At 51.5% G+C, this 27,183-nt stretch overlaps 3 protein-coding genes across 3 annotated transcripts in view; 2 read left to right on the top strand and 1 right to left on the bottom strand.

Moving 5' to 3' along the window:
- Gapdhs (glyceraldehyde-3-phosphate dehydrogenase, spermatogenic) overlaps window positions 1-8,616 on the top strand; it is a 16,354-nt gene extending 7,738 nt beyond the window's left edge. The window contains exons 2-11 of the mRNA XM_031386115.1: window positions 1-67; window positions 823-919; window positions 1,119-1,225; window positions 4,636-4,726; window positions 4,811-4,929; window positions 5,334-5,415; window positions 5,702-5,853; window positions 5,975-6,137; window positions 8,223-8,320; window positions 8,432-8,616. Of these exons, the coding sequence (XP_031241975.1) occupies window positions 1-67; window positions 823-919; window positions 1,119-1,225; window positions 4,636-4,726; window positions 4,811-4,929; window positions 5,334-5,415; window positions 5,702-5,853; window positions 5,975-6,137; window positions 8,223-8,320; window positions 8,432-8,504 (1,049 nt within the window). The 3' untranslated portion in view covers window positions 8,505-8,616. The remainder of the gene's footprint in view (window positions 68-822; window positions 920-1,118; window positions 1,226-4,635; window positions 4,727-4,810; window positions 4,930-5,333; window positions 5,416-5,701; window positions 5,854-5,974; window positions 6,138-8,222; window positions 8,321-8,431) is intronic.
- A 124-nt stretch (window positions 8,617-8,740) lies between these two features.
- Tmem147 (transmembrane protein 147) lies at window positions 8,741-10,675 on the top strand. Its single transcript, XM_031386113.1, has 7 exons — window positions 8,741-9,042; window positions 9,115-9,184; window positions 9,692-9,751; window positions 9,831-9,967; window positions 10,110-10,194; window positions 10,288-10,409; window positions 10,491-10,675. The coding sequence occupies exons 1-7, from the start codon at window positions 8,966-8,968 to the stop codon at window positions 10,612-10,614; spliced, it is 675 nt and encodes a 224-aa protein (XP_031241973.1). The 5' UTR covers window positions 8,741-8,965; the 3' UTR covers window positions 10,615-10,675.
- Window positions 10,676-12,901: 2,226 nt separating this feature from the next.
- On the bottom strand, window positions 12,902-26,694 carry Atp4a (ATPase H+/K+ transporting subunit alpha). Its single transcript, XM_031386112.1, has 22 exons — window positions 26,642-26,694; window positions 26,409-26,549; window positions 26,236-26,295; window positions 25,620-25,823; window positions 23,809-23,922; window positions 23,322-23,574; window positions 22,879-23,147; window positions 21,893-22,091; window positions 21,471-21,580; window positions 21,257-21,391; window positions 20,758-20,950; window positions 19,381-19,556; window positions 18,380-18,516; window positions 18,146-18,296; window positions 17,888-18,056; window positions 17,645-17,799; window positions 15,903-16,026; window positions 15,454-15,599; window positions 14,072-14,205; window positions 13,638-13,739; window positions 13,451-13,542; window positions 12,902-13,267 (listed from the first exon to the last, which is right to left on the bottom strand). Exons 1-22 carry the CDS (start codon window positions 26,651-26,653, stop codon window positions 13,239-13,241), a joined length of 3,105 nt encoding a protein of 1,034 aa, XP_031241972.1. The 5' UTR covers window positions 26,654-26,694; the 3' UTR covers window positions 12,902-13,238.
- Window positions 26,695-27,183: the final 489 nt, after the last annotated feature.

Raw genomic sequence — 27,183 nt, 5'->3', positions numbered from 1 at the left:
CCCCTCCCCCTCCCCCTCCTCCGCCACCCCAACATCCAGCTAAAGAGCTGACAGTGGGTATCAATGGGTGAGTACGTCAGGTTCCAGGTGATGTTGGAGCCAGCCAGCCCCGGAGGCTGACACTGTGGTTTCCTTGGGTCACTATGGGCTGGGGACATCTTCCTTCCTTCTCACTGGGCAGGTCAGCCTCAGAGAACTCCCTTCTAGGAGGCAACGATCAGATACAGAACTAGAAGTAGTGCAAGGGCAGGCTGGGCCACAGAAGACCTCTAGAAAGAGGCATGAAAGACAGCTGACAAGACAGCCAGCTGTCTCAATACTGGGGCAAGTTTTTGAGGTAGTGGGGCAAGCAAGGACTCTGGCTTGGAAGAGACATGCTTAGTACATTCAAAGACAGCCAGGAAATCTTCACAGCTGTAAGAACAACTTGGGGGGCAAGGGAAGGGGGAGAGGGAGTCCTTTAAGACCTGAGGCACCATGGGAAGGGATATAGATCTTGTTTACCTGAGAAAGGGAGGTGCTTTTCTTCCCTGCATCCACCCAGCTATAGGAGTGAGAATGAGGGACATTAGCAAGGCATGGAAGTGTGCCTGTCACACTAGCAGCAAGGGAGGCTAAAGCAGGATAGAACTGAGGATACCAGGCTTCACAGCAAGGGCCTCTTCCTATTGAGCTGTCTCACCAGCCCCAAGTGTTCATCTCTTAATACCCCCTAATGGTTCAAAGTTCAACATGAACTTTGGTAGGGCACTGATACCACGACATCCCTGTCACTCTGGTTCTCACACCTGTTCCCTTTTCTTTGTGTTCCGGATCGGACAGATTTGGACGCATTGGTCGTCTGGTGCTGCGAGTCTGCATGGAGAAGGGCATTAAGGTGGTAGCAGTAAACGACCCATTCATTGATCCAGAATACATGGTGAGTGGAGGGAGGGAGAGAGGGAGGGAGGGAGGGAGCAGCAAGAGTGACACTTGAGTTGGGGAGAGGATCCCAAGAGCTATCTAGAAGGCTCCTGGCTGCAATGCAGAACCTCCTAAAACTCTTGTCCACAGTGGGAATTTGTCTGGGGCTGCTCGCTCGGCCAACCAGTACCAGGACCCCACTCTGTCTACTGCAGGTATACATGTTCAAATATGACTCTACACATGGTAGATACAAAGGAAATGTGGAACATAAGAATGGACGACTAGTTGTGGACAACCTTGAGATCAACGTATACCAGTGGTAAGGACAGAGTGTGACGCCATTGCTCTACCATATGTACATGCCTCTAGGTACTGTTTAGAGAGAAGGTCTCAGAAAGGTCTCTGTCCTCTAAAACACTTAAGAACACTTATCTTCAAGACTGCCCATGGTTCTTCCATGTTTTGTATTTAGTGCACATCTGCATATGTTCTTTGCAGCACACAGGTTCACTGTGCCACATCCCCTGCTTCCTCTGAGTCACCAGCCACCGCTCTATGGCAACTGAGCCAGCTCCGACCCAATAGCCTCTAAGGCATTTTGATTCTCCACTGAGCCAAGATACTCTTCTAGCCTCCCCACCCCCATGCTCCTGCCCCAGCTCTTGGGGTCCCTGGTATGATAAGCATCCCACCCTGTATTCTTTCTGTCTCATCTGCCACACCTAGCTATCACCTCTGGGGATACTAGGCTGCACCTCTTAAATCCCAGGAAAGCTGACCTAGTGCCCATTTCACATGGCTTCTGTTGATGGTAAGCCCCACTGTTAACAGACTCCGAATCTGTGTATCCGGCAGTAACATGCCAGGTGTGGGGTGTACACGTGCAAGTAACTCTTGCACTTGGGAGGCCGAGATAGGATTACCTCAAATCCTAGCTGAGCCTGCAGCTACATAGAAACAAAAGAGCATAAACCAGTAACACCTTGTTACTTTCCTAACGGAGAAGCACCCAACCCTCTGTAGCCCCAGGCAAGGTCTTCTGGCTCCTTTTCAGGCAGGACACTCTCAGCTTCCCTTTTAACTTGCTGAAGATGAGGTGTGGAGTGTTTGGTGAAGGTTGAAGGCAGGACTGGGGAGTCAGGGAAAATAGAGACTGTTTGCCCTGAGTCTGAAATCATGGCCCCCCAAAACAATTCCAGCAGCTTTTCAGTCACCCTAGTGCTTCTGTCCCTGCCTGGGCACCATCAGTCCCATCTCTTGAGGTGTTCTTCCTCCCTTACCCTCACACAGCACCCCACTCCATACTGCTAGAGAATGACCTGTGGCAGCCATACCTTCAGTTCTGAATGTTTATAAAATATATGTGACAAGCCAAGTAAGAAGTAAACAGCAAGGGATGGAGAGGTAGATAATAGATAGGTAGATCACAGGGAGGGAGGTAGACAGACAGACAGACAGACAGACAGGTAGATGGTTGAATAGATAGGTGGATGGATGGTAGGTGGATGGATGGTAGGTGGATGGATGGATGGGTAGTTAGGTAGATAGATGGATGGATAGACAGATGGATATATAGGTAGGTAGATAGATAGCAAAATGTCAAACCAGGTGCACAAAACATCTGGTGGAAATCATCTGGGGATACTCCAATAAGAGTTAGTTCCCAGGCAGAGCTGATGAGGCTTCCAAGTAAAAGAACAAATAGCAACAGACCCTGATGAGACATCACTGCAGACAGGGGCTCACAATATCCAGCAGACACACTGCCTGAAGAAGCTGAGGTTTCGGCTGGTGTTCCTGATTGAGACAGTAGTAACCTCCATTCTTTTTTTTTTTTTTTCCTTTTTTTTTCTTTTTTTGGTTTTTCGAGACAGGGTTTCTCTGTGTAGCCCTGGCTGTCCTGGAACTCACTCTGTAGACCAGGCTGGCCTGGAACTCAGAAATCCACCTGCCTCTGCCTCCCAAGTGCTAGGATTAAAGGCATGCGCCGCCACCACCACCCGGCTGTAACCTCCATTCTTAGGGACTGTGTTTTTACCTATGATAAACTATCCCTCCTCTGTCACAGAGGTGAGAGAGGCCAGTCCATCTGGGGACAAGAGGTCTTGAAATAACTTGACATAAACCTGCTTGGGTTTGAGGGAGACCAGCCTGGCTTCCAGAGCCAGCTTCTCAGCAGGCCCAAACAGCACATGACAACTTACCAGTCTAACACAGTTATACTGTTGCCTTCCCTATCAATGCAGCTGAATGAATGAATCTTCAGAACAGACCTGTGGGGGGGGGATGGAGGGGGGGTTGTGCCAAACTCAAGTGGTGGGGGGAATGGAGGGGGTTGTACCAAACTCAAGTCCCATTGCAGGAATTGCCTAAGTACTCTCAATTTGAAAGACAGAAAGTGGGTGCATCAGATAAAAGCTACTTGGGCCAGAAGATGACCGATGTGGGCTGACAGAGCGGAGGAAGAGGGTCTTGTGGCTAGGAGGGAGGCAAAGCCTATGCGTCCATTCGGTCCCACACTATTCCTGACGGAGGACAGAACCCAGGCATAGGTTCGCACACGGCCTTCACCACTGCCTGGCACTGGCTTTTTTGAAACATGAACACAGTAGTAAGTATGTTGGTGTTATGGTGGTTATCAGTTTCTTACAGACAAAAAACTTCAGATGGAAGGCAGCTCAGGGCACATGTGTAGAATGACCAAAAGAAAGACACTGAGACTAGGAGTGAAGCGCCGTAGTAGGATACCTTCCACTGTGTGTCACGCCCCGGTATCAGTCCTCAGCACTGCAGAAATTATATGAATGGAGAGAGAGCTCAGCACTTAAGATCACAAACTGGTGTCAGAAGACCCCCAAGTTCAATTCCCAGCATTCATAGGTGGGAACCTACAGTATGGAACTATCCAGAAGTAGAGCCAGGAGCAATCCTAAGGACAAATCTCCTGGTGACATGATAAGTTCCATGAGGGACAAGCCCGGACAGCAGTCCCAGAGACTGCTTGCTGGATGCAGGTAGAAAACGGCAAGGACGGGTGCCTGAGACGCTTCAGACACAAACACTCATCAGAACATCGAGGCAGAGCTGGTCACAATGGTGCTTGTGTAATCCCTGCACCCAGGAGGCTAAGGCAAGAAGATCTTAGAAGTTGCAGACCCAATCTGGGTCAAACAGGAGACACCACCATCCAACAAACAAAAATCAAATGAAAACGTAGGCTGATACAGGAACGGAAAGCCTTTCTCCGGCTTTTCTACTGTCAATGATTGGTCCCTGCTGTTCACAGGTGCTTCAACTGTAAGCTTCCCCTGAGTTGTCACCTGATGTGTCTGTCTCTGAGGACTTCCCAACAAGAGTTCAGTGGTGATAAGAGGCTAAAAGGGCTCACATGAGGTGTCAAAGGGCAGCACTGGCAGCCTCGCCATCTCAGGCGTCCATGCTCTGGGCATGTGGATGTAAATGGTTCTGGTTCTAGTCTGACATTTGTGAGGATGGTTCCTGAGGGAGGTAAGAGCCTAAGTTGGAGGTGTGAAAGTCTGTTCAGACACAGCAGGGTATAGCACACAAGAAAGGGAGAGTGGTTGCTATTGGCTTGCAGGATGGCACCAACCTGGATCAGGTATGCATATGGAGTTAGAGATCAGATGTTAGCAGATCAGGTACCAAGACCTCTGCCTAGCCTGAGACCCAAGCAAGAGAAACTGACATAACCTTCCCACCACTCCACAGCAAAGACCCTAAAGAAATACCCTGGAGCTCTGTAGGGAGTCCCTACGTGGTGGAGTCTACAGGTGTATATCTGTCCATTGAAGCGGCTTCGGTAAGTGGGGAAAGAGTGCCCAGGGCTTTCTGGGAAGAGTGGGCAGTGGTTCTTGGAGACCCTAACCTTGTGCTCTATCGCTAGGCACACATTTCATCTGGTGCCAGGCGTGTGGTGGTCACTGCACCCTCCCCCGATGCGCCCATGTTGGTCATGGGTGTGAACGAGAAGGACTACAACCCTGGCTCCATGACCATTGTCAGGTACCCAGGATGAAGGCCATCCTCCAGCATGTGGGTGACAGCAGCAGCCATGCTAGGATGTAGCATGGGACACTCTCCCCACCTCAATCCCACTAGACCTAGGGAGTCCGTGCTCTGAGTGTGTGATGTAAATGGTCTTTCACACCCACTTGCTCCTGCTCATCAGTTCCTAAGTCTCAAGTCGTCATGTTAACTTCACCCTGAAACTACTAGGCATGTTCACTATCTGAGGACATGCCTAGGCACTATTCCCCAGTGGCACCTCCAATGGCTCCTTGTGGCATCCCCAGGGAGCCCTCCCACCCTACCTACCCCATCCTCACATCTCATGGAGCCAGACTTGGTAAAGAGTAAAGGAGAAGGCGTGGCTCTGCTACTCATCTGGCATGCTATGGCCATTTCAGCAATGCATCCTGTACCACCAACTGCCTGGCCCCCCTCGCCAAAGTTATTCACGAACGCTTCGGGATTGTGGAAGGGTTAATGGTGAGTTGGGGCAGGAAGGACGGCAGGGAAACCAAGCCCTTCTTCCCGGGCCTTGTGCAAGGCATGGAGTAAGCAGGGAGAGCAGCTTGGGAAGGAAGCCCATAGGAGAGACACCATTTGGAATACTTTGACAAGATCAGGCCCTAGCCTCCAGCTACCCTTCCTATGGTCTGTGGTGGTTGCCCTGGTAGCCTCAATAGACCCTGGCCATTCCCAAGTCCTAGAAGAAAGAAAAATGAGAGGTTAGGAGCAGGAAGGCTTCACCTTGGTCCTCTCGTTCCCCAAGACCACAGTCCATTCCTACACGGCCACTCAGAAGACAGTGGATGGACCATCAAAGAAGGACTGGAGAGGGGGTCGCGGTGCTCACCAGAACATCATCCCATCTTCCACTGGGGCTGCCAAGGCTGTAGGCAAAGTCATCCCAGCACTGAACGGGTACACCAGGAACCAGGACGGGGACACACCCTAGGAAAACCTCCCTGGCCCCAAGGCATGGGGAGAATGGGAGCAGAACACCTTGGGCTCTGACTCCCACCCTTACTCTGAAATTCTCCAGGAAGTTAACAGGAATGGCATTCCGGGTGCCAACCCCTAACGTATCAGTTGTGGACCTGACCTGCCGCCTGGCCCAGCCCGCTTCCTACTCAGCTATCAAGGAGGCCGTGAAAGCCGCAGCCAGGGGACCTTTGGCTGGCATCCTTGCTTATACAGAGGACCAGGTAGGGACTGAGGAAACCTTGGGGGAAGCTCTGGGGAGGGACTTAGGGAGCCCCCCTCACAAGGAAGCTATTCTGCATGGGCCACAGACCTACAGAGTAGCTGTCCATGGTGTTTCACACCCAAGAAGTGGGTTGTTGCAGGAATATTAAAAATGAATCCACCCCGCAAACTCTCTTTCCCACTGGACCACGTTCTAGTGCTGGTACCGTCCAGTCACAACACTATGTCCTGACAGGCTCTTGCTATTTTATCCCAGCTAGCAGCAACATCTCACTCACATGCAAGGCTTTACACACACCCACAATCATTCATCTAACGCCTAGTACCCAGTAAAGCATGACTCTTAAGGCTTAATTATCTAATCAGGTTTACATAATAATATCACAATTACAAGATGCCAATATAATAATTTCAGTGCCAAATGATAAATAAAATGTTTTGACCCAATTAATCTATCCTTGTAAAAACCTTAGCCTAATTGTTATAACCATGCAGGGTCTGAATCGTCATCTTCCTCTGCCCCAATGATGAAAAAGTGGCTGGGAAAGTGGGTTTTCCTGCCTCAGCATCTGGACCAGATGCTTCCTTGATCTAACGATGCTGCTTTTCCTCACCACGGTGACCGGAAGTCATTCATGTAACCCATAGTACATACTGTCCAAGAAAACAGTGATTTAAGACCTAAAATGGAGCTTTTATCACCTACCCAGAGCCATTCGGGTTTTTTTAAAAAAGATTTATTTATTTTATGTATTCACCATTGCTCTCTTCGGACACACCAAAGAGGGCATCAGACCCCATTACAAATGGTTGTGAGTCACCATTTGGTTCCTGGGAATTGAACTCAGGACCTTTGGAAGAGCAATCAGTACTCTTAACCACTGAGCCATCTCTCCAGCCCCTGAAGTTTCCTTTTTGTTTGTTTGTTTGTTTTTTGTTTGTTTTGCTTTGTTTTGTTTGAGACAGGGTTTCTCTTTATAGCCCTGGCTGTCCCGGAACTCACTCTGTAGACCAAGCTGGCCTTGAACTCAGAAATCCACCTTCCTCTGCCTCCCAATTAAAGGGAGGGATTAAAGGCGTGTGCCACCACTGCCTGGCCCAGAAGGTTCTTAACACACTTTTCCTGAACAAAATTCTCATTTTTTTTGTATTCATGCTCAGGGGCTTGGCCAGGTCAGAAACCTTTCCTGAAAGCAGATTACCTAAAAAGTGCTATCTGCTAGCTGTTGGGGAACAGGCCTTTTAATCCCAGCACTCAGATGATAGAGGCAGTAGACCTCTAACAATTTGAGGGCAGCCCTCTACATAGTGAGTTCCAGGGTTATATAGCAAACCTGTATCAAAAAAAAAAAAAAAGTCACTTCCACCTTGAAGTCCCCTTGCATTGGCTCCTACAGGTCCTCTATCAAATGCCAAGATGTCATTTGAATGGGTCAGATCAAATCAGCCCAAGGCCAACCCCCCTCCCCTGTGTCCTTAAGGGCTACAGCCCCCAAGGTCTGTGTCTATAGCTCCTTCCATCTGCTCCTAAGACCCAGTCTCATGCCACTCATTGCTTCATGTAATGTTTACAGGAACAGAATTAGGGTATTGTGATCTGTGTCCTCTTCCCCCTTGTGGACACATGCAGACGTATGGGATACATGTACAGGTAGGTACACCAGGCACATGTGGAGGCATGAGATTGATGTCTTTCTCCATTGCACTCCACTTGTTACAGAAGCAAGATGTAACTGTAGCTTGACAACTAGCTAATCTAGCTAGCCATCTTTGCCCTAAGGATCCTCAGTCTGGATCTGGGCTGCTGGGCCTATAAGTGTCTATCACCGGCCCAGCCTCTATATGGATTCAGGGGATCCAAACACAGATGTCACGATTATGTGACAAGCACTTTTGACCACTGACCAACCCCGTGTGTCCCTGAGACGAAGGTTCCACCTGCCTTGATCACATTCTGTCACGAACACAAAAACGTCTCTGTCCAGTAATGCCAGATGAGTGATTGACAGTGTGGTCTGAATGTCGAAGTCTGGGTTCCTGGAGATCCTTGCTCGGCTACATTTATCTTTGAAATTGTCACGCAGGTGGTCTCCACGGACTTTAACGGCGATCCCCATTCTTCCATCTTTGATGCTAAGGCTGGAATTGCCCTCAATGACAACTTCGTGAAGCTTGTTGCCTGGTAAAGGGGAAAGATGCCGGAGGATAGTGGGGGAGGTTGATAAGAGGGGACACACGCGCGCGCGCTCACGCACACGCACACACACCGACACCGCCTTCTTCGCTTCCCCAGGTACGACAACGAATATGGTTACAGTAACCGTGTGGTCGACCTCCTCCGCTACATGTTTAGCCTAGAGAAGTAACACAAAAGGCCCCTCCTTGCTCCCCTGCGCACCTGCGGCTCCCCCTCAAAGGAGGGCACGCGGCTCTCGCGCCGCCGCCGGGTCAACAATGAAATAAAGACCAGAGTGCGCACAGCTTTGCCCTCTTGTGTCTGCGCCGACCACCTTGCGTTCAGGGCTGGGTTCGAGGTTCTCCGATGAGCGAGGAGAGGTGGCGCTTGACTCCGAACCGGGTGGGAGAGGGCAAGCGCTGTCTACCGGGTCTTCAACAGCATTAGGCTCTGGAAGTCCGCGCATCAGGGCCGGTGATGGGCGCTCTGACGTCATGGCACGCGACGTACCAGGCCGGACTACAGTTCCCACAAGGCCGCGCGCGGGCCACGGCAAGCAGGTGGGCACCAGGCCCCGGTGCCAGCGAGGCTGACTAGAGGAGACGCCGTGCCTGGCGAGTCCCGTGTTGGCGGGACCAGGCGGCTGGCGTCATGACCCTGTTCCACTTCGGGAACTGCTTCGCCCTCGCTTACTTTCCCTATTTCATCACGTACAAATGCAGCGGCCTGTGAGTGCAGGGCGGGCGCGGGGTGGAGAGGGTGCGGGACCTGGGCCGACCCCTCACCGCCGGCTTCTTCAGGTCTGAGTACAACGCCTTCTGGAAATGCGTCCAGGCCGGGGTCACCTACCTCTTTGTGCAGCTATGCAAGGTGAGGGACTCGCGGACTCCACGTGTCTGGCCTCCCGGCATTCCAGATCTCTGGGACCTGACTGCCGCTGTCACCTTACCACAGGACCACCCCTCGAGACAATGCTTAGGGACTATGCCCGAATACCTTAGAAGGAATGCAAGGCCAGGAAGGCCCCGATGCAACTTTTTCTTAGCACTGTTGTAAAATGAGAAAACCTCTTAGTGCGGTGTTTCACCCACAGGGTGTCGCATGGTGCTGCCTGTGCTGTGCATGCATTCATTCGGCATTTCTAGACATCAGATTCCCCCGTGAACTTCTAGACTTCTAGAAACCAGGCACTTGCCCTCTATCTCCCCAAATCATGTGATCTCGCCACTTACACCTAGAATGACCCCCCACAGAACTCTGCGTCATGCCCTCTTCTTGCACATTCACTTCCCACAATATCCACGTAGGTTTTTTTTTTGTTGTTTCTGTTTTTACTCTCCCTCACCTTCCGGTGACCTTTCTACTTTCTGATCTCAGATGCTGTTCTTGGCCACTTTCTTCCCCACCTGGGAAGGTGGCATCTATGACTTCATTGGGGTAAGTTGAACTAAGGAAGGGGTAAGGGAGTGGGTTCACCTGGTCCCTGTGCTTACTCGAACCTTTACCTGACCCACAGGAATTCATGAAGGCCAGTGTGGATGTGGCAGACCTGATAGGCCTAAACCTTGTCATGTCCCGGAATGCAGGCAAGGGGGAGTACAAGATTATGGTTGCTGCCCTAGGCTGGGCCACTGCTGAACTCATTATGTCCCGGTGTGTGGAGCAACCTGGAGCCCAGACTTCTGGGAATGGACAGCTGGGTCCCACAGGGGTGCTGAGGGGAGGTGATCAGGAGCTGGGTGCTAGGTGTGGGGAAGTCTGGGTACTAGAGACTACCTCCCTTTGTCTTCCTCAGCTGCATCCCTCTCTGGGTGGGAGCCCGAGGAATTGAATTTGACTGGAAATATATCCAGATGAGCATTGACTCCAACATCAGTCTGGTATGCAGTCTAGCCCTTGCCTACCTTTATGTTGTTAGTGGTACTTCTCCCAAAAACTTGGACCCAACTTCCCATTTCCTTCCCTCCCTGCAGGTCCATTACATCGTTGCATCAGCTCAGGTCTGGATGATTACACGCTATGACCTGTACCACACCTTCCGGCCTGCTGTTCTCCTCCTGATGTTCCTTAGTGTCTACAAGGCCTTTGTCATGGAGTGAGCTTGTGGGGTGTACGGCTGGGTTCAAATGGGGGTGTATTTTCTCTTTCCTTTCCTCATTGTGATGTTTCCCCACAGGACCTTCGTCCACCTCTGCTCCTTGGGTAGTTGGACAGCACTGCTCGCCCGGGCAGTAGTAACAGGGCTGCTGGCCCTCAGCACCTTGGCCCTGTATGTCGCTGTTGTCAATGTACATTCCTAGCTTGGCGTACCTTTTCATTGGCTCTCTCCAGATTTTAGTGAAGTAAACAGTGTTTGGAAAGGTTTTTGGTGTGTCCGTTTCTTGCTCAGAAACCGAATCCTCAGACTTAGGTCCCACAGAGCCTGTCTGGCTTCAGAACCAGGTAAACAAGCTGGAATGTTGGCCAGTCTTCCTGGTTTCCCCATGGGAGCCTGGGGCCTTGGTAATCATTGAACAGGCTAAGGAATGGACACACTAGAGTTCAGGAGGAGGGGGCTTTGGGGTAAAGGGGAAGTCATCTTCTCCTTACAGCTTGGCCTGAGCCCTCTTCCATGTGGAGTCTCCCCTAAGCTGGTTACCTCCAACTTTGCAAGCCCCTGTTTCTCCACTCTGGTCCATCCACCATGTGACAGCTAGGGGGCTTCGTATAAAACCTGCCTAACTAGGTCATCATCCTCCACTCGCAGCTCTCTGTGGAGCTTCCTAGTAAAGGTGACAGTAGGCTGTGCTGTTTGCCCTTGATAATTGGGAGCTGCTCCTTGGAATGGTTTCCCTAGTCAAATTCCTACCATCCTTCAAGCCACAAGGCCATTCGGAAGAGCTCAGGGCTTTGACTAACCCTGCCACCTTCAGATTAAACCCTGACTTAAGTCTCTCAGGGTGTTTGGGGAGCGGGGAGGATTCTAGGTCAGCTATAGTCAAATAGCTGTAGTTGAACCTACCCAACTTGGATACTGCCCTGGATGTTCCTAACTCCACCACTCCCTTGGCTGTGCCCTTCCTTGTTCCACTGGGCGAGGCTTTTGCCCTATCCACTCCCAGAGAAGGATGTGTCAGAACCAAGAGCTTGATAGAAATCCTACTGTCTTAGCGCGCTTCTCAGCCTTGCTCCCAGCTCATCATACCTCCCACCCCACTGGGGAGGACAACAGTTGCCACATCCCTCTTTCGCTGGGCTGTTAAGACGTTTAGCTTTAGACATAGGAAAGGACAGCTCCCTTAGGCTTGCTATGATAGTCTGTTTTCAGAAGGCACAGTTTCTATTGGATGGACCTACCTCCTTCCCCATCCTTCCTCAGTGCCAGGTATCCCCAACAGTTTGTGTACTGAGAGTAGGGAGTAGCCCCGACTTTGTGTGGACAGGAGGTAGACAGGGTACACACTGTGGAGCAGTATTGGGATCTCTATCTCATGGCCTGTGTGTCCCTTCATGGAACTAACCAGGGCCCAGATGGAAAAGCCTGGGCTGTGGTCAGAGGTCTAGGCTGTGGAAGATGGGGTTTATTGAGACACAGGAACTATTTTAGCCGGCCTATAGGTGGGGAGGCTCGGGGGTGGGGGGAGCTGTAATCAGCTGAGCTCTAATGGACCAGTTAGTGGGACCAGCAGAGAAAAGGAAGTATCCAGGTGGGTATAAGGGCCTGGTGGCTGGCAAGCATCAGACTGTCCGTACTAGGTTGACAGGGCTTGAGACATAGTCTAGTAGCAGCGGCTAAAGCTGATAGTCGATACGTTGACCAGGGCAATGGGGGTTCTACCAGAGTTGGTTTGGGGTTTTGGAAGCTGTCCACGGTGGTAGTGTGGAAGGACAGGGACTAGAAGGCAATAGTGAACTAGCCCCTCACCAGGGGTGGCAAACAGCTTGAAGCCAAGTAGTGAGCTGATTGGTTTTGTTGGTCAGTAGGAGGTGAGTGGGAGATGACAGGTCAGTAAGGGGGCAAGACTCCAGGACACCACTCATTTGGGGCTTGACAGCTCCCAAGAGCCTTCTGCCCTTCCTAGGGAGATCTAACCTGCCGTCGGTGAGACCGGACAGCAAATGGGAGCAGATCAAGAATGATGGGAAGGCCAGTGTGGGTCACGTTAGTCCAGGAGACTGGAGACAGGTGTGGGCATAATGGCCATGAAACCGAAGTCCTCAGGAATTGAAGGGTTAGGGTTGCGGATAGGCAACAGGAAGGAGAATCCCAGGCCCAGCCAGAGAAGCTCCAGACAGAAGGGGAGAGAGACAGATGACCAGGAAAGGGAGTGACCAGAGGGAGGGGCATTCCCAGCAACTAGAGGAGTTGGCTCCTCAGGAGCTAGGGCTTTGTGGGGGAACCTCCATAATTTGTAAGAACACAGGGCACAGGCACCAGCACATAGAATCAGCGAGAACTCTGTGGCAGCCCGCTCACCGCTTGGTGTAGCAGTCTGGACCCCAGCGCCAGCTTTCAAGAGGCCCTGCAGACACTGCAGCCCTGAACGTTAGTCAGTCCCTGTGTGGTAGGTTTACGGGAGGTCAAGGATACTGGTAAACACTTAAGACTGTGCAGACGACATGGCATGGCTTTATTACTGTCCAGCAGAACATGCGGGGTTTGTAACGGATCCTCCAGACAGTCTTCTTGTCCAGATGGAGTCCTTGAGATGGACATACCTCCACAAAACTGCCAACCACTTAGTTTAGCCCCTCCTACCTCAGACTACTTTCCTGGGGTGCAACTTCCCCAAGAGGGTGTGGAACTATGGGGTGAGAGGGGTAAAGGGTAGAGTCCCTCCAATGGAATCACGGGCTGCAGAAGTAGGTATAATTCCATGGGGCTGAGAATCAATTACATAGATGTAAGTCCCAGCTGATAGTGGATGGAGAGATGATTATCCCTCTAATAGTAGAGTTCCTGGTCCCACCAGCCTGGAGGAGAGAGGAGAGACAAAATCCAATGCTGGGATGCCCAAGCAAGAACTAGGTTACAAGCAGAAGGGCTCTGATTTAGAGGGCCGAAAGCTTGAAGTAATATGTGAAGGGTCAGAGTTCAGAAAGCTGCTCTAAGAACCACTCAGTCCCCATCCCCAGATCCCCAGCCTCCACACTCACTCCCAGGGCAACAGCGAACTCCAAGTTTCCGAATCTCATCATAGACAAAGATGAGAAGGCCGAAGGGCATGGGGACCAGCCACCACTGGAACCTGAAGGGAGGGAGAAGGGAAGGCAGGATCAAGGCTGTCCCCTGGTCAGTGTGTTGTATCCCCCATCCTTTTACCAGTGCCTCACAGATCCTCACCGGATGGGCATGAAGTTGAAGATGTTAGGCATCCCTGGGCAGTAGCACAGGAAGCAGCCAATGCAGACCTGGAACACAATGGCGATCACCAGGATCCTGTTCCTGTGGAAGAGGGAGGCTCAGACAGGCTGGGAACAGAAACAAACCCACCATCTGAAGCTGGAGAGCAGGAGGAACTTGGAGAGGTCAAATGTCACAGTAGGGGGAAGATGCCAGACCCATGACTCTCGAATGGCCATCCTTCCGAGCAGGAACTGGGCCTCAGCCCCAGCCCCTGGGTCAAGATATAGAATAGCCCTGATGTCCAGCTAAGGCCACATTTCCATGGTTTGTAACCAGCTCACTACACGTGGTGCTGGCATTTGTTTGCTGTTGGGGAGCTGTAGAATCTGGAACCAGGGACTGGGGAGCAGAGATGGGCCAGCTGGAGATACCTGAAGAATCCCTGCTGGAAAGCAGAGAGGCGGCGTGTCTTGCGGATGAGGACATCGGCGATCTGGCACATCTCGATGCTGATGAAGAACACGGTGTAACAGGTGTACTGCTGGTACAGGCGCTGACCAAATGTCTGCAGGACAGGCGGGGACAGAGGCAGCCTGAGCCAGGTGAAGGGCCTCTGCCTCCCATTGCACACTGATCTACCTCAACTCCCTCCTCTCGAATCACAGGCTGGGCTGCAGGACCCCAGCATCTAGAGGGCGTAGGTAGCTGTGCCTGAACTGACAGACCATGGGGTTTTCTCAGGAAAGAATTTCCTGAATTCCAAGTAAGGAGCCTGGGAAGGGGAATTGGAGGATCTTCAGAGAAAAGTGACAGTGAACAAGGAGTAGCAGAGACACATGGACAATAGAGGATGTGTGTCCCACATGGGGACAACTGGTATGTTTGCTGTTCCTTCAGCAATACTTGCACAAGTGTGCATGTGTGTGTGTGTGTGTGTGTGTGTGTGTGCTCGTGCACACGTGTCACACACACATGTGTGTGACTATGTAGTCCTAACTGGCCTAGAACTCAACTATATAAAGAACAGGCTGGCCTGGAACTCACAGAGATCCACAACTCATCTTAATAGCTGTAGGTGTCACCTGGGCCATTGTAACATCTCTCATCCATCCAGTAAAACATCAGAGTGGCAAGTGTCAGACTCCCCAGGAGGCTCCACTCCCAGAGTTTCTGACCACAGGCCTGAGGTGGGGCCTGAGAATTGGCTTTTGTTTTTTGTTTTTCGAGACAGGGTTTCTCTCTATGGCCCTGACTGTCCTGGAACTCACTCTGTAGACCAGGCTGGCCTCGAACTCAGAAATCCACCTGCCTCTGCCTCCCAAGTGCTGGGATTAAAGGTGTGCGCCACCACTGCCCAGCCCAAGAATTTGCATTTCATACAGCTTGTAGGATAGATGTGGTACCTTGAATCCAGGCTAACTCCAGGCTCTGCATTCTTAACTGTGACAGTGGCTTTGGGGAATTTCTTGCTCTGTGGCCTGTTACTCTTCAAGACAAACTAAACACAACTGGCCACAGCTGGCTGCACTGCCCTTCAAGCCTTCAGTGAAACAGGTGCCACACACCAGAACTCTGTGTGAATGACATTACTAGGAAATTGACAGAAGAGGGCCATTTGAACCTAAGATGAAGTGGTCTGTCAGGACAGCAAGAGGGTCACTTCTATCTAGGAGCCTCAGAAGCAGAAGGTGGGGCCAAGAGTGGTGAGAAAAAGACTCCCAGCAACCACAGAGGCAGGGTGGAAGTGCCAGACAATCTAGCTGAACTGTCAACAATGGTGCTTGTCGATAGGTAGAAGGAAGTGGGAGCTCACCCATTCCTGGCCATAGCTGTCTTGAAGATCTTGTAGATGGTGGTCCTCCCATTGTGGTCGCAGCCCCACACATAACAGAGGGAACCAGCCCTCCTGGGCCATGGCCGTGAAGTAGTCAGCAAAGCCGGCAAATGACTGAATGGCACCTGGGGAAGGTGAGACAGGAGTGTAGGAACAGAGATGGATACAGATACACAAAACCAAGCACACACAGAGCACAGGGACACAGGACAGAAATGCAAGAAAGACACAGACAGTGCTTGCCGACAGGAACAGAGAGAATCCCACAAGACCAAGACACTGACCCTGAAATAGCAGGGTCAGAGCTATACACTCAGAGCAGAGAGGCCACCATGGATAGACAAGGACATGTGGTCACCAAGCCCCAGAGCCTCAGCCAGGAGGCCCACAGCAGGGAGGGGATCCCAGTCTTGGTTCACAGGGCTTACCAATCTGGAAATAGGAATAGGCAGCCAGGGGTTCGTTGACCAACCGGTCACGCCTGGGGTTCCGTGGGCGCAGGTGCATGATGTCGCTCTCTGCCTTCTCGTATGCCAGGGATACAGATGGAAACTAGCCAGGAGCAGAAGGAAGCAGGGCTGAGGGTAGCCTGGAAGCCAACTGCCCACCCAACACCCCTACATCTAGGTAAACACAGGAGGGATGCCCTGTGGAGGCCACACAGCCACACCAGCCAGACAACCTGGACCGCTTGACCCCGTGTGCAGGCTGCATGTCTGAGTCACATGTGTCCTAGTGTCCATCTCCCTACAAATGTCTGCCTTTCGTTGGTGCTGTTTTCTTTAAGACAAGGTCTCATGTAGCTTAGGCTGGCCTTGAACTCCTGATCTCCCTGTCTTCCCCTCCCAAGTGTGGGCCAATGTCCACTTTGGCCCTTTGGCTGGCTCCCTCTTCTTCCTTTACCACTCTTCCTCCTCTTTGTCTTTCTTTTTGTCTTCTGGTACTTGTGGTATTCCAGTCTGGGGTCTCTCTCCCGCCTTGCTTTCCCCTTTGTCTCCCTTGCCCCTCACCCACCTTTCTCTCTGAGGGCTTTGACTTTGAACTCTCTGAGAACCTCTTGACTCCATGGTCCTCCTGCCTCTGCTTCCCAAGTGCTAGAATCATAGATATGTGCCACGACACCAAGCCTTGCTCTATTTCTTTGATCCAGTCTCTTGATTCATAGATTCTCATTCTCTTCCCCCACCTCGTGTGTGTGTGTGTGTGTGTGTGTGTGTGTGTGTGTGTGTGAAGCACTCCCTGTCCCCTCCCCGCTCCTGTCTGTAATGAGTGAAGGGACAGTCACTGCTGGGTGGCAGCAGACTGATCAGGTGCACCAGCCCTAGGGAACAGTTGCCTGAGCTCAGATCCCAGCCACTAATTAGCTGAGGGACCTGGGGCAAGCCACTCAGCTTGTCTGTGCCTCAGTCAGATGATCAGCAAGATGAGGAGAATCCCAAGAAAGCCTGTCCTGAGGACAGTGATGGGGACATTACATAGATTAGCTGAGTTATTGTGGGCCCAGCTGAATCAGCACTGTGTGAATAGTTGAACACATGTTAAGAAGGGGCCATGTCTGCTGCTTTCAGGGCTGCATCTCAAGGGGGTCTGCTGTCTGTCTCTGCTGTAGGATGTCTGTCTGTTACCCATTTATGACTAGATACCCATGTCTGCAAACATCTCTATTTATTCTTGGTTTGTTTGTTTGAGCAGGTCTCACTATGTAGCCCAGGCTGGCCTCAAACTTGAGATCCTCCTATCCCTGCCTCTCATGTGCTAAGATTACAGGCATGCACCTAATTGATATCTGGTTTTTTGTTTGTTTGGTTGGTTGGTTGGTTTTTCGAGACAGGGTTTCTCTGTGTATCCCTGGCTGTCCTGGACCTCACTCTGTAAACCAAGCTGGTCTCAAACTCAGAAATCCACCTGCCTCTGCCTCCCAAGTGCTGGGATTAAAAGCGTGCGCCACCACCGAACCGCCCGGCTTGATATCTGTTTGTCTGAGTGTCCATGAGCCTTCTGAATCCATGGTTCTCTCCCTGTCTACCTACCTGCCAACCTCTGCATCTATTTCTGGATGCCTGTCGATCTAAAAATAATTACAGAGGTCTTGGTCCATTGTGTCACTCCATGGGTGTATGTGTAGGGGGTATAATGGGGTGGGAACTCAGGCATCAGACTGGAGACTCACAATATCTGTGCAGAGTTCTATGAAGAGGATGGTGATACACCCAAGGGGTAGAGGCACACTGACAGTGATATAGATGAGGTAGGGTGTCAGTTCTGGAATGTTCTTGGTCAGTGTATAGGCAATGGATTTCTTCAGGTTATCAAAGATCAATCGGCCTGTGGGGGCAGAGCAGGTACCTCAGCCTCCTCCCAACCAGCTCCCCACTGAGCCCTCAGCCTGTCCCCTCCCTAGCAGGGCACAGACCCTGCTCCACGCCCGTCACAATGGAAGCAAAGTTGTCATCCAGCAAGATCATATCGGCAGCATTTTTAGCAGCATCTGAGCCAGCAATGCCCATGGCTACACCAATGTCAGCTTTCTTCAGGGCTGGAGAGTCATTCACACCGTCCCCTGTTACAGCCACAATAGCACCCTAAGGTCAGACAAGTCCATGGTTAGAAAGAAAGACAGTCATGAAGGGCCAGCCTGGCCTGTCTGCCACCCTCCTCAGCAGGGTCTCACCAGGCGCTGACAGCTCTCCACAATCACCAGCTTCTGCTGAGGACTGGTTCGAGCAAACACCATCTCAGGGTGGGTGCGAAGTGCCTCCACCAACTCAGACGGGTCCATGTCCTTCAGCTGCATGCCATTGATCACGCAGGCCCGGGCATCCCTACGAGAGGAAGAGGGTCTCACTGGGGTCTCAGTCAGCGTGGGTTGTGGAGGGAACTACGGGGAGGGCTGATGGGTGCTTACTTCCTATTAACCTGGTCTACGGGCATTCGGAGGCGGGCGGCAATGTCTTCCACTGTCTCGCTGCCTTCTGAGATGATGCCCACACTGGCTGCGATGGCCTTGGCTGTGATGGGATGGTCACCGGTCACCATGATCACCTGTGGAAAGGCCAGCACACCCTTCACCCCTTCAGATCAGAGTAATGTCCCCATTCTTCCTGGTAGCTATCTGTCGACATAATCATTATTTGGCAAGCATGACTGCCTGCTGTGCCTAGGACAAAAGAGGCAACTGTCCCAGTCTTTACATAGTTGGCATTCCAGGGCGGGAAGATAAAAGTATACAAGATAAGCAAGTGAACTAACTGTATATAGCACAGTAAGAGGAGAAAAATAAGTTCAGGGAGGGAAGTGATGGTCTGATTGTGCACAAGGAAATCTCACGGAAGAGGTGACACATGAGCCAAGACTTAGAACTGAGAGTTGGCCATGAGAGATTTGTAGGAAGGACATTGCTGACAGAAGAGAGAATCAGTGCAAAGGTCCTAAGGCAAGAATATGCCTGAGTTGCTGAAGATACGGTGCCCTAGAGATGGTAAAAACCAGGTTGACAGCTTAGCGGCTTGCCCCATGCTGCTGGTTGGAGTTCTCTGGTCACCACTGAGCAAGTAAGTCCAGATGTGGCCAATCAAGGTATTCCATGTCCCAGCCACCAAAGCTGGTTTGGGGATGAAGATGGGACCTAATCAAGTACAACAGGTGGGAGTTTCAAATTAAAGTGGAGGCACATTGCCATTTGTGCATGCTCACACTGAAGCACTGCTTGAGATTAAAGCCAGGAGAGACAGAAAGGAAGCTCAGACATGGAAACAGCAACTCCCTAACTACACTGTGCCCCTGCATGCAGCTTAGACACAAGGTATCCTTCCCCAGAACCTCTGTATCATGAACCAATGTAGTTTAGCTCATGACGGTTGCAGGTGGTTTCCTGTCATCTGCTGTCCTCAGCCCTAGCTGGCATACCCGGATGCCTGCCGTGCGGCATTTGAGCACGGCATCAGGAACGGTGGCCCGGGGAGGGTCAATCATGGATACAAGTCCCGCAAAGCAGAGGCCACTACTCGGAAAGTTCATGGCCTCCACATCAAAGGTATAGCCAGGTGGGTAGTCCTTCTCATTCAGGTAGAGCTGGCAGAAACCTGACCAGAAAAACAGGGAAGAAGTTGAGAGGAAGTTGGGCAGATAGTATGCTAACAGAGCCAGTGGGGTCAGGAATCGTGAAATAACCAGGCCCCCGGATGCCAGATCCTGAATCCATCCTCAGCCACCTTATGAGGTGCATCCCTACTGGGTAGATAAGGAAACTGAGGTTTAGAGCCAGGTATGGCCTGTGATCTGAGCTCTTGGGAGGTAGAGGTAGGAGGATCAGGAATTCCAAGCCAAGCTGAGCTACATTCTATTGTTGGAAGGAAGGACGGAAGGAGGGAAGGAAGAAAGGAAAGAAGGAAGAAAGGAAGGAAGGAAGGAAGGAAGGAAGGAAGGAAGGAAGGACAGAAGGAGGGAGGGAGAAAAGGAAGGAGTATGGAGTGAGAATGGAAGGGTGGTGGGAGGAAGGAAGGGTGAAGGGAGGGAATAAGGGAGGGAAAGTTGGAGGGAGGAGGGAAAGATGGAGGGAGGAGGGAAGGAAGCAAGAAGGAAGAGAGAAGGGAGGGAGGGGAAGGAGGGAGGGAGGATAGAGGATAGAGGTAGGCAGGCAAGCTCAGGAAGGAAACATTTCTTTCAAAGCTAAGAGAAAGGCAAAATTGAACAATGGATCTTGGCCACCCATACTTTCCAGGCGTTCGGAAAATTTGAGTGAAGACAAAAGTTGGGTAGAGTCAAAAGTAAGGATAAAGGAGGGTAATGATAGCCCGCTCCTTTAATCCTGCACTTGGGCAGCAGAAACAGGTGTGTCTCTGAGTCATCCTGGCCTACAGAGTTCTGGATAGCCGTGCATAGTAAAACTGGCTCAGAAAAATCAGGATAAGGATCTGGGGGATGTCCAGCATGGAGACAAAGAGCGTGAAAGATCAAAAGGTCAAGAGGACATAGGATAGTAAAATAAAAGCAAGGGCTGGAAAAAGAGGGGACACAGGTCAGGACTGACACAGAAAGAAAAATCAAGTGTGAGAGTTGGGGCTAACCAGCCCCTGGGCTGGAGGTGGGAGAAGTTAGGGTTAACAATCACACAATCTTGCCTAGCACACACGAGGGCAAAATAGGCCGTGAGCTCCATCCTCAGGACCACACGAAAACGTCAACAAAAAAACCTTGACGTTTTGGTCAGGTCCAGGCCAAGAAGTTTGGAGGGGTCCGTACCCACCCTTCTTGACACATTGCCCCGCCCACGGCAGCTCTCACCAAGAACGCGTTCTCCTAGGCCTCCCAGGCTGAGGTAGGCTGTCTGGAAGGCTTCACGCCATTGCTCATCCAGGGGCAGCTCCTGGCCCTTGATGAGGATGGAGCTGCAACGCTCCAGCACGCGCTCCGGGGCGCCCTTCATCACCAGTAGGTGCCGGGAGTCACGCGGATCCTCCAGGGTATGAATGGACAGCTGTGGGCGGAAGGGAGAGGCGGAGCTTCGAGCTGGATCAAGCTTGGAGGGTCGATCGGCGTGGCCCCTCGCAAGTGCGCTCTGCGAGGGTGCAGGGTCCTGACTAAAGCAGAGATGCCTCTCGGCTCTGCCTAGGGGGTGTGGGTGGGTCTTAATTGGGAGGGAACTCGCACGTGGGCGTGCTCTAGTCTCATGTGGGCTTGGTTTGAGCTGCAGGAATTGAGGCTCCTCCTCAATTCGAATCAAGAAATAAACTGCCCACAGTGGATGTGGCCTGTTGTGGATAAGGCTCAGAGCTCAACGCACCTGGAACTTGTTGGTGGAGTTGAAGGGGATCTCGCAAACTTTGGGGAAGCGGTCCCGGTAACCCATGGCGTTGCCCAGCGTCAGCTCCGAGAACTTGAGCAGCGCAGTCTCTGACGCGTCTCCGATCACGATGCGCTGTGAGCAAGGTCCAGTGTGAGAATTGTTGAAACCGGAGGTTCCAAACATCACCTCCTGGAGTTCTCGGGTCTCTCACCTTGGGCACCGGCACAGCGTCCTGGCCAGACTTGAAAGCAGCGCGGTTGCACAGGGTGAGCACACGGCACAGCGCCCGCCATGTCTCTGACGACTGGTCGAACGTTTGCCCTGGAGATCAGACGTCCGGGCTGGGACCTTGAGGGAATGGATCTCCCAAACCAGAGCTGAGCTACTTCATCCAGGCTGAACTGGGTCCCCTCCCCAGGCATGGATAGTACACCATTTCCTTTTCTTATCCCAAGACAGAACTTTCTCCAAAACATCATAGAGAGAGCCACCTAAAGACCAGATTCCCTTCACAGACCTGTCCCTCACAGGACCCAAGACCTGCTATCTCTCGCTAGTGGAAAGCATGTCTCAGGCTCCCATCAGACCACCAACTGCATCCAGTCCTTGTGCTGTCTCCTCCCAGCCCCTCACCTGACTGGTCTTCTGTGGTGTCCGCCGTGTGGATATGGTTGTCAAACCATAGATGAGACACGGTCATGCGGTTCTGAGTGAGAGTTCCTGTCTTGTCTGAGCAGATAACTGACGTGGAACCTAGGGTTTCCACTGCTTCCAGGTTTTTGACCACGCAGTTTTTACTGGCCAGCCTCTTTGCTGTCAGTGACAGGCAGACCTGCGGATAGATGGAAGGACACAGGTATGGCCAGGCTTGGCCACCAGCCCCACGTCTCCTTCCTGTACTACAGCCACCGCACTTTGAATGCAGGGTTCCTCTTATCGAAAAAGATAAAACAGGGTTGGCACTGACTACTCTTCCGAAGGTCCTGAGTTCGGATCCCAGCAACCACATGGTGGTTCACAACCACCCGTAATGAGATCTGACGCCCTCTTCTGGTGTGTTTGAAGATAGCTACAGTGTGTTACGCTGGAGTGAGCAGGCCCAAGCGAGCAGAGTTCCTAAATTCAATTCCCAGCAGCCACATGATGGCTCACAGCCATCTGTACAGCAACAGTGTACTCATACACATAAAATAAATAAATAAATCTTAAAAAAAAAGAAAAAGAAAAAGATAAAGCAGACTTGTTCTCTCCCAGCTGTTTGCAGCCCATGCATTCCCCAGTATCCCCAGATACTCTCTCTCAGGTGCCCCAGCTCACATCAACACAATGAAAATTTTAAAAAATGAACTTCTGAGCCTCACTCCTCTGGGTGGGTCTTGAACTTGGCCTGACTTCCCACAGTAACCTCACGTTCTTTGGTCCAGGCCCCTGTTTATTCACCTGTGAGGTCTGGTGTGTAACACGGGGCCAGCCCAGAAGAGCCTAATAAACGTTCACTGAATGGATGGATGATGTGGGGTGGGGAAGTGAACAGATGGACAGGTAGGAGGGATGTCTGGTGGGACGGCTGAACAAGCAGCTGTCTGCTCCCTGCACCCTCCTCCGTCTCGCCTACTCACTGTGACAGTAGCCAGCAGCCCCTCGGGCACATAGGCCACCACGATGGCCATGAAGAAGACCATGGCCCGAAGGAAGGTATAGCCGATACACATGGCCACCACAAAGAATGTGGCACCGAAGAGGATGGCCAGGCCGGCGATGATGTCCACAAAATGTTCAATCTCTATTGCAATTGGAGTCTTCTCGTTTTCCACACCCGAGGCCAGTGAGGCAATGCGTCCAATGATGGTGCGATCGCCAGTGCTCACCACCAAGCCCTGCGCTGTGCCTGCAAAGGCAACAAGGGGGGAGAGAGAGAGCTCACCGGTGAGGTGGACAGTATCAGAAAGGTGCTCTGTGGTAGGGAGGCATGTAGCACACATCATGCAAAACAGAAAAAGAGCTATTATGGAAGGTGTGGGGTCTGTGTGGCTTCAGGACAGGCTAACAGTGTTTCACAGACCCTCCAGACACATGGTGGAGAAGAAGGCGATGTTGCGGGTCTCAAGGGGACTCTCGTGTGTACACTCGGGCGAGCGGGTCTGCGGTTCAGACTCTCCAGTGAGCGAGGAGTTGTCCACCTTGCAGCCCTGGGCTGACAGAATGCGGATGTCTGCTGGCACACGGTCCCCGCCTTTCATCTCCACCAGGTCGCCCACCACAAGCTGATCCGCGTTGATCTGGAACTTGTCCCCATCTCGGATCACGGTGGCTTGCTGTGGGGTGGGGATATGGGTGGTAGTGGAAGTTGCTTAGTGTCATGGAGATATGGGGAGGTGAAAATTGGGAAGAGCTGGAGCAGGGGAGATGGAAGCCATCAATAGAATAGCTTGAGGATGATGGGACGGGCCCCCTGAAGATGGCAGGAGATGGCAGGAGATGGCAGGAGATGGCTCAAGGTGTCTTGGAGATGGAATCTGAATAGAGGGGTAGCAGGCTGAAGGACCCACCTGGGGTACGAGATTCTTGAAGCTGGCAATGATATTTGTGCTCTTGAACTCCTGGTAGTAGCCAAAACATCCAGTGACCACAACCACAGCAATGAGTGCCAACGCCAGGTAAAGCTGCAGTGAGACACACCGGTTTTATGCATAGGAGTTAGGAGCCCCCTCCCCAGGGCTACCATTCAGAGTCTCCTGGTGTTCTTGGAATCACCTCCAGAATGTCCTCAATCTACTGGGAAGCCTCATGTGCTTTTCCTGCAGTTCAAGCCCTGGTCCCCATGGTCTACCAATGGCCCATTCATTTGCCTTGCATCTTCTGTGTCTTGTGTCCACATTCCTAAACCCATAGTCCCTGGCTCCTGATCTCCATGTCCCCATATGTTCCTTGTTTCTTGATCAATTCCGGCCTCCCCTAAGTTGTGTTTACCATGTTTCTTCCTGTTTCTACACCCCACATCTCATATTGTTTTTTCTAATCAATATGCCCCCTGTGATAGAGCCAGCCTATTGGCTACTTTGTGTCTTCTTTTTTCTTCTACCATGCTTTCAACCCCCTATCACTAGATGGGAGAGAGAGAGAGGTACAGGAGAAAGAGAGCCTAGTTATCATCAGAGACTTCCTACTGATTAGGGGTACTGAGTTCCTTGCAACAAGGTTGATCTTCCAGGTCAGGATATGTTTCAGGAAATATTAAAAAAAGATCTAACTTCTTCTTTTTTAAGATTTATTTACTTATTATATGTAAGTACATTGTAGCTGTCTTCAGACACTCCAGAAGAGAGCGTCAGTTTTGTTATGGGTGGTTGTGAGCCACTATGTGGTTGCTGGGATTTGAACTCAGGACCTTCGGAAGAGCAGTCAGTGCTCTTAATCGCTGAGCCATCTCTCCAGCCCCTAATTTCTTCTTACTGTTGTTTCTTGTTTGCATATTATTTAACAAACCACAACCAACAGCATCTAATCCAACCAACAATCCACCATAACCCCGCCTCTCAGGCCCAAGCATTTATACACCCTCTGAAAAGTCCCCAGAATTCCAAACATCACACAACAGAAGCTTTCTGCCACTGACAAAATCACATCCCCGCTAGATCGTGAGGCAGATCATAGTCAGCTGCTGTGCAGTCTGAAGCAGCCTGGTATCTCCCTGGGTTTCAAATGAAAACACATTCTTATAATACTTCTGCATTTTTAAAGAAACCAAAATTCTTACTTCACTGTGCTCTTGAGCCCACTAGACCCTGTGTCATCTAGTGCGCTGCACACCTAACATGCCATCACTGCTATCTCCATGTTCCCAGAAGCCACGTCTGTGTACTTCTGACTACCAACACCACATCACTTGACCGAGGGCTTTTCAAACCCCTTTCCAATGTCACATATATCACCCAAGTCCTCTGTCTGACCCTGGCACACATCAAGTCCTCAGTATGTCTCCATTCCCTCCATCAGCACTTTTATATCTACTCTCTGTGTCTCTATGGGTTGTGTCTGGTGTTGTGTCCCCTATGTCCCTGTCTCATGTCCTTGGTCTGTTCTGTGCCCTCATTTCCTCCTCTTCTCAGGTTCACAGCTTAGATTTTACAGTTCTGTTTCCTACTCACCCAGGAGTCACCCTCAGTGTCCCTTGTGACCTAAGTCCTCTGGTCTGTCCCATAGCCCAATGTCCTCCATCTTCCAGGATCCATGTTTCAGAACTGCATCTCAGTGTTTCTATTCCCTCATTCTACATCCCACCTGCTTAAATCCTGGGCTCAGTGTCCTCGCTCCCCGCTATCCCCGTGTCCCTGGTCTGTCCTCACGGCCCTTCACTCACGTTATCATCAGTGGTCAGGTCACCCTCGCTGGCCTGGATGGCAAAGGCAATGAGGCAGATAGCAGCAGCCACCCACATGAGGCACTGCAGACCACCTGCCAGCTGCCGAGCAAACTTCACGTACTCAGGAGTGCCCCGAGGTGGCCGGAGTGCATTGGGCCCATCCCTCAGTAGCAGCTCAGCTGCCAGGCTCGCCCTCAGGCCCTGGGAACAGGCAGGGGTAGTCACGGTGGAGGCTACAGGGCCTTGCCCTCACCCATCTGCTTTGGTCTCCCTTCCCTTCCCCTTCTTTTTTTCTCTCCTTCCCTCCCACCTCTCCTTTTCTCTTTTTTCTTTTCTCTTTCCACTGTCTCCCTCTATCTTTCTCTTCCTTTACCACTCTCTCTTCTCTTTCTCTCTCTCTCCCTCCTATCTCTAACTTCTCTCTTGCTCTCCCCCTCCCTCTGTTTCTCCATATACACCTCTTCTCTTAGCCATGTCTCTTCTCCTCTCTTTCCTCTATTACTCCATCTCCCTCCACACCCATTGCTCTCTGGTGATTCTCATACCTTTCTCTCTCCCTATTCCTCTTTCCTGTCCATCATCCCCTCACTATGCCTGCCCACTCCTAGCTCACCTTGGTGGCGCTGGTCTGGTACTTCTGCTCCAGCTCAGACACTGATAGCTGGTGGTCATTCTGGAGATGATGGAACAAGACACTCACTGTCTGGCTCTCACAGCCCCACCCTGCCCGCTGCCTGACTTCTGGACCCCACCTCAATCCTGCCCAGGCCCTGCCCCTATGCTCACAATCTCCATCTCCTTCTTCATGTTCTCCAGCTTCTCCTTCTTCTTGCCTCCCCCACCGCCTGCCTTCTTCTTGCTCATCTTGGCGGCCATGTCCCCACCAGGGCCAGTCCCCAGTTCCACTGAATACAATTCGTAATTCTCCTGAGGTTGGGATGGAACAAAGGAGATGTCAGATACCACTGAGATTTCTGCCCTCCATCCCCCAGCCATGAAATCCCCCAGATGCCACTCACTGCCTTCCCCATAGTGCCTGGTGCTCTGCCCTCTTTGGTCTACAGAGTCTACTAGGGTCTGGACCAAGCTTGATATACCCAGGTTGGGTGGGGGTGGAGCAGAACCAGCTGATTACAGCTGATTATGAGGCTCCTTGGGGTAACCTTCAGGCTAGGACAGCTCAGACACTTTCTACTGAGCTGTTCCAACCTGTCCAAACCCCATTGCCACTTGTCAGTCAGTCAGGAACCCCCGGGGCTATAACAGCTGCATATCAACAAGAAGAGAAGCAAACGCAGAGCTCTCGCTTCGAGCTAACAATGTGATGAGGGCCTCTCACACAGTCACTCACTGAACCTTCCAGAAACCCTCTGAGGTGAGGAGTACCCATTACAGGTGGGGAAATTGGAGCCTGTCGATTTCTCTACCCTAGTCTAGGACAGGGTAGAGTCAGGAACAGATAGATCACCTGCACACAGTGTCCTCTTGTGAGCCCTAAAGCATGGGCACAGTCACCTACGACATCATATCATATCTACTGTTCCCACTGTGTAGAGACAGG

The sequence above is a fragment of the Mastomys coucha genome, unplaced genomic scaffold, assembly GCF_008632895.1.
Source record: "Mastomys coucha isolate ucsf_1 unplaced genomic scaffold, UCSF_Mcou_1 pScaffold21, whole genome shotgun sequence".
In the NCBI taxonomy this organism is placed as follows: Eukaryota; Metazoa; Chordata; class Mammalia; order Rodentia; family Muridae; genus Mastomys; species Mastomys coucha.
Note: the sequence above shows the minus strand (reverse complement) of the source record. Positions and strands in the feature narration are given on the sequence as shown.